The sequence below is a fragment of the Poecilia formosa genome, unplaced genomic scaffold (genome assembly GCF_000485575.1).
Source record: "Poecilia formosa unplaced genomic scaffold, Poecilia_formosa-5.1.2 Scaffold11, whole genome shotgun sequence".
Classification (NCBI taxonomy): domain Eukaryota; kingdom Metazoa; phylum Chordata; class Actinopteri; order Cyprinodontiformes; family Poeciliidae; genus Poecilia; species Poecilia formosa.
Window position 1 is genome coordinate 1,629,633 of NW_006799950.1, and position 8,183 is coordinate 1,637,815.

At 40.1% G+C, this 8,183-nt stretch overlaps 1 protein-coding gene across 1 annotated transcript; it reads right to left on the reverse strand.

Moving 5' to 3' along the window:
• Nucleotides 1–2,966: 2,966 nt before the first annotated feature.
• LOC103132017 (prostaglandin E2 receptor EP1 subtype-like) lies at nucleotides 2,967–7,863 on the reverse strand. The gene is made up of 3 exons (XM_007543774.2): nucleotides 7,597–7,863; nucleotides 5,826–6,727; nucleotides 2,967–3,924 (listed from the first exon to the last, which is right to left on the reverse strand). The coding sequence occupies exons 2-3, from the start codon at nucleotides 6,684–6,686 to the stop codon at nucleotides 3,655–3,657; spliced, it is 1,131 nt and encodes a 376-aa protein (XP_007543836.1). The 5' UTR covers nucleotides 6,687–6,727; nucleotides 7,597–7,863; the 3' UTR covers nucleotides 2,967–3,654.
• Between the last annotated feature and the right edge of the window lie 320 nt (nucleotides 7,864–8,183).

An 8,183-nucleotide genomic window follows, 5' to 3' on the forward strand; every position in this document is an offset into this window, starting at 1 on the left:
ATGTAGTTTTCACAATGCAGTTTGGCTATTTCATCTAAAGAGGAGAAAGTCATACTGATATGCAGCGCAGGGGTTGGCTGATGGTATAAGATCGGCCAATCATACTAAACAATTCGAGATGATCTGATCTTTGGCTGCAGCGCTGTCCTTTCATGTGGGCTGTGGCTTCACTGACGCATGTGGCAATAAAACGGGGGCCTCATATCCGACCAATGATTAACGAGGGCTCTTGTCAGTGTGAATAAAACTGAGGAAGTGGCAATTAAAGTGGGTCTGCAGGAGAACAAGATTTAGGTGCCACTGCTTGCTAATCAAGTCAGGAGAAATGGAGCTGATGGGAAATTGTGATGCAGCAACGACCCACGTCAAACATGCACTCACGTAGTCGCACACTTTTAAGCGTTTAACATGAAAAACTAAGTGTTGTCACTGATGAAATTTCTCCACAACGAGCCTCGGCCAGTTGTTTCTTGATCACAACCTTTACCCAATTAATCAGTCTCACTTGATCTTCGTTCACTAATCACCCTCCCAGCATACATACCTCACAGTTCAGTCGTTTTGCCAGATCCTCCAGTGAGCTCCTGCCTGACGTGTCACCCATCTTGTTGTTACCTCATGTCCTCCGAGTTTGTTCCTTTTATTCCATTAAGCCAGCATTTATCATGTTTGCTGCCAATGTCCTGCTTGCCATCAGGTCTACTCTATAATAGTTATTGACAAAAGGTTATAATTACTTTCATGAACATTTACCTGACAGTGTAATCACAAATCACGCTCAGATGTNAAAAAAAAAAACACGGAAATAAACAGAAGTTATAAATACAATTTACTTGGGGGAAAACACTGCATCTGCAGTTATAACTAAAAAGGAGGAAGCTTCATATTTATAAAGCTCTAAAAATGACACGTGAAAAATAAGGGATATGAATACTTAACACGAATGCCGAAAGACATGCCATTATTATTTACACATTTTTGTTTAAATTGTTGTAAAAAGTGCGACACCTTCTTAAATGTTATTCTTAGATCAGTCACCAAGAGAGAAAAACCTGAAATCTGCAAGCTAACAAGACCCTAGCCATTTTAAAAAGCAGACAATATCCTAAAATCATTTTTACAAGACGTGGATGTGCGGAAATCTACTCCTTGAAATTACTTTTATGATAACAGGACTGCCTCACTCTTTGGAAATAAAAAAAAGTCCAACACATGGGTGGTTTAAAACTTTTGCACAGTAGATCATAAATCGTGTGTGCTTTTAAGGAAAGAGGAAAAAACAACCTCAAGCTGTCGTTCATCTTCCAAGTTTTGAACTGCAGCAATGTATTCATGGTACTGCCTCAGCTCCTCCTCGTAACACAGACAGTCGTACCAATATCGCAGCTCCTCGTATCTGTCAGGAGTGACAACAAAATGAGCAAAAATAGTACGTTTTAAAAGTAAAACTATAAACATCCAGCCGACCCCATATGAATTGTTTTTAAGAACAATCATGACCAGATCCTTTCACGATCTGACACACTAGCCCTTGTATTTCTGTACAAATCTGTAGAAATAGAGCATGTTTTCAGCGCTACCTGTCAAAGTCCTCAGGCAGAAGACGGTGGCCTTGTTGGATCAGTTCGTCCCAATATAGAAGCTCTTCATAGGCCTGCTGTTCGTCCCACTCTGAAGTCATGCTGTCCTCCCTGCCTCGTGTAGCATAAATAAAAACTGTAGTTGTTTATCCTGCCACAGAAAAACGTCAACATAAAATGAAATCGTTTACGTCACGTACATCGTAGCGTATAGGTGCTAGTAGCAACCTGCGTTAGCGGCTAACAAGTGCGCAGCAGCAAAAGTTGAGCCAAACTATCAACTTGTGCATGAATGTTTGCAGTTTTCATTAAGAGGGGATGTGTCTATTCAACAAATCGATAAATAAAACCTCTGCTATTCGTTCTATATTAAAGGTGTAAATACTTAATATTAAGCACAGTTTACCTTTGGCTAGCTGTAGCACATGCACGAACTCAATGAGTTTCATTAATGCTATCACAGCTTGCCTCTAAAATCGCGCATATGCACAGTTTTAGACCGTTCAAATGAACTTCACCTCTCCTTTCGTAGTTTTTCTGGTGATTTTATAAAAAAAATAATTCATAGCCGTTAGGAATTAGTACGTCGTGCCTTTTCTTCACGTAATACAGTGGCTTCAATTCAGACTATTGACGTAATATCGCCCCCTGGAGGTCCGGTGGTTGAACACGCACTGTTGGATGTTTTCAGACTTTTGTTTAATGAAAAGCTATACCTGAACACTGGGACATCAAGAGCAAGAATGTCATTTTTTCATTTGTATGTCTCAATGAATGCATACAAAAGCCAAAGAAGTTTCAATAAAGTGCTGAGGTGATGGTGTTTGGTTCATATGAACCAACATTTAAAGTTCTATGTTGTTTTCCATCTTTAACCATCTCTTGTTATTGAGTTTTAACTAATAAAAATCTCAACAGACATGAGTTTTTCAGAAATGCACCACATTTACATTGAAATCTTACTGGATGTAATGGATATAAGAAGCATTTGAAAAGAGCAAACAGTATTTTATCCAAAAAAAAAAAAATCTTATTTTTAACCTTCTCCCTGCTGAGCTGGATGTTTATTGTACTTCTGAAGTAAAACACTGGTAGTCAGTCCACTACACACTGACTCAAGCTCTAGTCAAAACATTATTCTTATATGTGTTTCAGATTTATTAGATTATGATCTCTGTAACCTTTGTGGATTGTCCATTTGCTAAAACATATCTACTGAAAGTGAAGAACATAAACTGAGCAGGACATCTCTGTTGGAAATTTTTTTTAAGGAGAAAATGTTGCTCATTGCAGTCAAAGGAAAGCTACTAGAGGGTTTTCAATACATTTACCTCTTTTGCAGGTCTTCAAAACAAGACAGGATAAAAATAAGAGCAGAGTTTTAAAGTAAAAGCACATTGTATGGTTTTATTTACATTCAGTTTAAAGTGTTTTACATGTTCTCAAACTGAAAGTAACATTCAAGTATTAACTCATAAAAACCTTATTGTTTTATACATTGACGTATAAAACACACAAAATAATACTCAAAGTCAAAATTACATGTGAACATTGGACATTCTGTAATAAATTACATTCAGTAGAGTACTAGCAAAATGCTCGATTATTTCTGGGTTTGCTCCAAAGCGCCCTCTGATGGTTATGCCGATGTAAGTCTCAGAGCTTTCAAAGCTGGTCAAAGTTATGATAGATTAAAGTTTTCCCTTTTACAAATCTTCTAGTTTCTACAAGGTGTGGTTAGGGCTGAATTCAGATTAATCTTTATAATTTCATTATTTACATAGAGAAATAAGGAATATTCACTTTTTCAAAGTAAACAGAGCATTTATGATATTTTGTGCAAAATTGCAGCCTTAGCTAGCTTGCATTTTTCAGGTCAGAGAAAAAACAAGCTGGTAAACAGAGTGGAGTTTGAAAAAAAAAAAAAACCTTGATTGATCAAGAAAACCTCCAATGCTAGACTGCTTCCTCGTCATAGCAACAACGTTTCCTCCTTCAACTGCTGTTTCTGTATTTACAAAGGTTTGTGTGTTCAGTGACCTGCTAACATAAAAAAAAAAAAAGCATTCTTCGCTCAGACTTGCTGAACTTCCTTCTGGTCCAAGCTGGGGAAGAAGCTCTTCTCCCAGCGACCCATCACGGTGTCCTTCAGGCCCGCCTGGCACTTTACAATGAGGTAGATTTTGCGGAGCACGGTGCGGCGCAGCAGGATGTAGACCCAGGGGTCGAGGATCTGGTTCCACGTGGCCAGCCTCACTCCTATGTACATCAGAGTTTGGTAGTTGGTCAGGTTTTCACCCACAGTTCTGCTGGAGGAATGGATCACCGACATCAGAGCAAAGACCTGTGTTGTTGGTCAAGAAACACATTCCTTATTTGTTAATCTATAGATTAAAATGTGTTACACGTTAAAAACAAGAAATAAATAAAATTAAAAAAAAGAAAAGAAAAGAAAATTGAGTTGTTCTTGTTTCAAAAGTAATTCTGAAAGAATTTTGCAGTTTTGGGCCAAGTTCTGAATCCAATCAGGCTCATCCAGTAAAATCACTTTCACAATGACAAAGGGTACTTTTGACTCAAGAGTCACTCAAAACATCATAACAGTTTCATTTGCATGTTATTTTTGAAACAAGTAACTGCAGAAGCACCAATATTGATCCTTCTGCCATGTACTTTTCATGGGCTGCATTGTTCTGTAATCCAGATAGTAAAAACTAAATACGCAATCCAACCACTTGTGTTGTTGGTCTTTTGTGACCTCTGAAGCAACTAACAAATGTTTCTTCATAAAAAAAAATACATTCACGCCCTTTATTGCACGCTGTTGATTAACAGAGTCAAATAATAAAGTACAACATAAAGCTGAATCCATTCAGTAAAAAGACATTCTGTTTCCTTAAAGCTAAATGCCAGAGTCTGCTGTAAAATCAAACACTATAGTTCATTACATATAGAATAAAAAGTGATGTTTGTTTTTTCTGTTTGTTTGCTGTTCTGTTGCGTATTTATATTTGGTCAAAAAATAAAAACTCAAGAACAAGTTTGCGCTCACGCACACCTTTGGTGACATCACACTGACCTGAGTCCTTGTGATTTGTTCCATTTATTCACATTTTTTTACTCACATCCCTCCTTTAGAGGTGTCTTCCAGTGTTTTATTTACTTATGCCAGCTCAGTTCTAGTGCTTCTCGTGATGTCATCGGCCCCCGTACACATAAAGCAAAATTAACAATTTTGACATCAGGGTTTTAAAAACTTGGCTCACAGCCTTAGATCCAATTCGGTTGAGGAGGTTCTGGTGCAAAAAAAACAAAAACAAAAAACAAAAACAGTGTGGGCCGAAGCACCAGATCATATTGAGCTCACAATCACAATGATTCATTTTGGGCCATATGGATGGATGACAGGGAGACTGATCCAGTGGATCCAGCTTGAACTGAACAGAAAATAAATTGCACTGTTAACTGTTGGGCATTTCTACAAGTTCTCCTGATGCATTGGTAAATTTTCTTCTCCCGAGTCTAAGAACTGCAATCTATAGAAACGTAAGTACCGGTGATCTTTGTCAAAAGTTCTAGGTTCACTTAGAAATATCCGTATTTATTATTACGAATATTTCCGTAATAAAACAGATGGTTGCTGGAACACAGCAACCATCTGTGTTCCAGTGGCACATTTTGGTAGCTAATCCAAGTTTGTCTCGATGAAGGGCTAATTGATCATTTGAAAAGCCTTGTTAAATCATGTTAGCACAGCTGGAAATTGTTGCAATGATTAAGGAAACTGACAGCTAAAATGCCAAAGGTTTGCAGGGCAGCAATTGCTGCAAACAGATTCTTTGATGAAAGCAGCTCACAGTTTGAAGAACAAAATGATGATTTCAAGTACAAATACAAACTTGCAAATGTCTCTTGATTGTGCTTCCTTTTCATTTTGCAACTCATATGACTGATAACACGCGAGTGTTCTTGGAACAATCTCCAGCAGTTCACCCAGTCCTTTTGTCCCAGTCTTCTTTGTCACGTAACGTCATGTCATGTTTTGGCTCCATCAGGTAAAGCAAGTCATTCAGATCTTTAAGTAGCAAAACATTCTCAGATCATAATAACATTACCATGTTTGACCTTTAGTATGATGGGGATTTTTTTTCTGAAAGGTAATATTTGCTTTAATCTCCTGTAACAGAAGGCATGTCTTCTAAAACAGAACAACTCATTGGAAAACTGATTTTTCTCGTAACATACCAGCAGAGGGCTCCAGCAGATGCATGAGGTGACCATGATACCAACCAGCTGAACCACCATCTCAATGTCATGGGAGCGGGCCGAGTGATGGGAGCCGGGCTGCCTCCTGATCCGGGCCAGCACCAGCGTCAGTCCGCTTATTGTGTTGCACACGAGAGCCACAGCCAGTGAGGTCAGGCCGAGTCCGGAGAACAGCGCCACGAAGGCCACGTCCACCCCCATGGTGTCGTTGAGCACGTTGATGAAGCACCAGGTCTTTGGTTCCTGATAGGTGTATGAGCCGAGCTGGAAGCAGGGCAGCAAGGCCACACACAGCGCTGCCAGCCAGATGATGGACAGGCAGACCTTTGTGCGAGTTTTGGTGACGAGGGACGAGTGCAGCAGCGGTTTGGAAACGCCCAGGCATCGCTCTGCGGCCATGGCGCAGCCCATAAACAGAGGGCAAAGGCCAAAGAAGACCATGCTGCCACCTAGGAACTGACACATGCTATCAGAGGAGTCCTCAGTGCTCTGTCCACCGGTGAGGTAGAGCCTCAGGACCAGGGCACCTGGAATCACATGGCCAAAGAAGTCTGTGATCACCAGAGAGGTGGCAAACAAGAGGAATGTAGCTTTGGAGCGCCGCCGCTGCAGAGAGTAGGCATTGACCAGTATGAAAAGAGCCACCGTGTTGGAGATGATGCCTAGCGACATAGGCAGCACCACGCTGATCACACCACTGGTGTGGTTCTGCACAGCAGTGACATTTTCCTGCTGCTGCTCCATGGCCGTCACCATGGCCTCCACCACAGATGCACTGCCATCGCCCCAACGAGGAAGAAGCGAGGAGGGCGAGGAGTTAAAATGCCTCAAAGCAAACATCTCTGACCTCTGAAGTTTATGGGGTCCATTGTCAAAGCAGGCTGCAGGAAAAAAGGAAAAAATGTGCAGTTTTTAAAGTAATTGGATGTAATAAGGGAAAATTAATGTTTCAGATCTTCCAACACACTTTGATATCAGGCAAAGAACATGAGTGATTACAAAAATCTATTTTTTTAATGATGATTTCATTTATTAAGAGAAAAAAAATAGTTCAACAGAAGACATGTAGAACAGTCCAAATGTTTTTCTCTAGCACTGTATGCACGAAAACCAATAAAGATGAAAACCCCTGCATGTATGATCAGTGGGGCTGTCAGCTGTAATTTTGGATAATTTAGCCGAACCCTCTTTACCTCAAAAACACCAAATGAGGGAAACACACTCTGAGAGCAATGTTTTTCAGCACTGGAGTTCAGACTCCGAGAATCCAAGAGGAGCAATGAAGCAATTCTGGGAGCGATAATGACTTTCATATTACCAGCTCTCACGTTCAACCAGGCAAGTTTTATGTTCTCTTTTTATTGTTATTAGAGCACTTTATTAGAATCTGTCCATTCAAGAAAACTCCGCTATTCATTGTTTAAAAAACACACTCAATTCATTATCTATTTATTATATCCATGTCTTTATATTGCTACTAACCTGCTACGATCTCTTTCAAATTTTGTTTTTTATTAATATCAATCTGATATTCCGACATAATGTGACGCAGATCGACCAAAGAAGCGGGTGTACTTAGCTGTCGCACTTTACAAAATGAAAATATGTAAATATAAAACCCAGTTAAAATATTAAATTGATGCTAATCGCATTTCTTGTCTTTTAACAGAAGTCTTCCTTTTTTTTTTGTTTTACCCAAAAAGTTGATCATTTAATTTCACCGACAGCTAAAAATAAGAAATTAACTCACCAATAAGACCAGAAAGTATTTCCAGAGCGCCTGAATCTTCCTCGACCTCTCTCTCAAGCAGTCCACGCCGTCTAAGAACTACTGGAAAATGCGTTTTCAAAAGTGTCAGAAGTCATATTTTTCCTCAATAAAATCCACCGCTGCTGGGGTAAGTTAAGCAAAGAGTCGATGTCCTTTGAGGCGCACTTCGTTTTTTTTTCTGTGTGTTTTTCCTCTGCGAGCTCGGTTCGGCTGACCGACCATGAGCTGGAGGTGAACGGAGCATTCTCACTGACGCTGAAACGCCGTCTGGTGTTTTTATAGCGCGCTTCTCCTCTGCCTGTGTGGGCGTCTCTGCGCGCGCGCCCCCACGGCCAGCTCGTGTCTGCTGCAGCGGTCTGTTTACATTAAGTGCAGCATCAGCCAGCGTAAGTTCAACCTGTTACTCACCTTATATGCTTCACTAAAATGACCTCAAAGAAGATTAGGTCTGTTTTATCTCAACACACTCACACACTTAAGTGCCATCCTCAGGTCAGTAAATGGTTAAAAAGTCGCTGCTGGTATCAGTTTGTGGTGAAGATGCTTTTTTAAGCTCTTGGATCGAT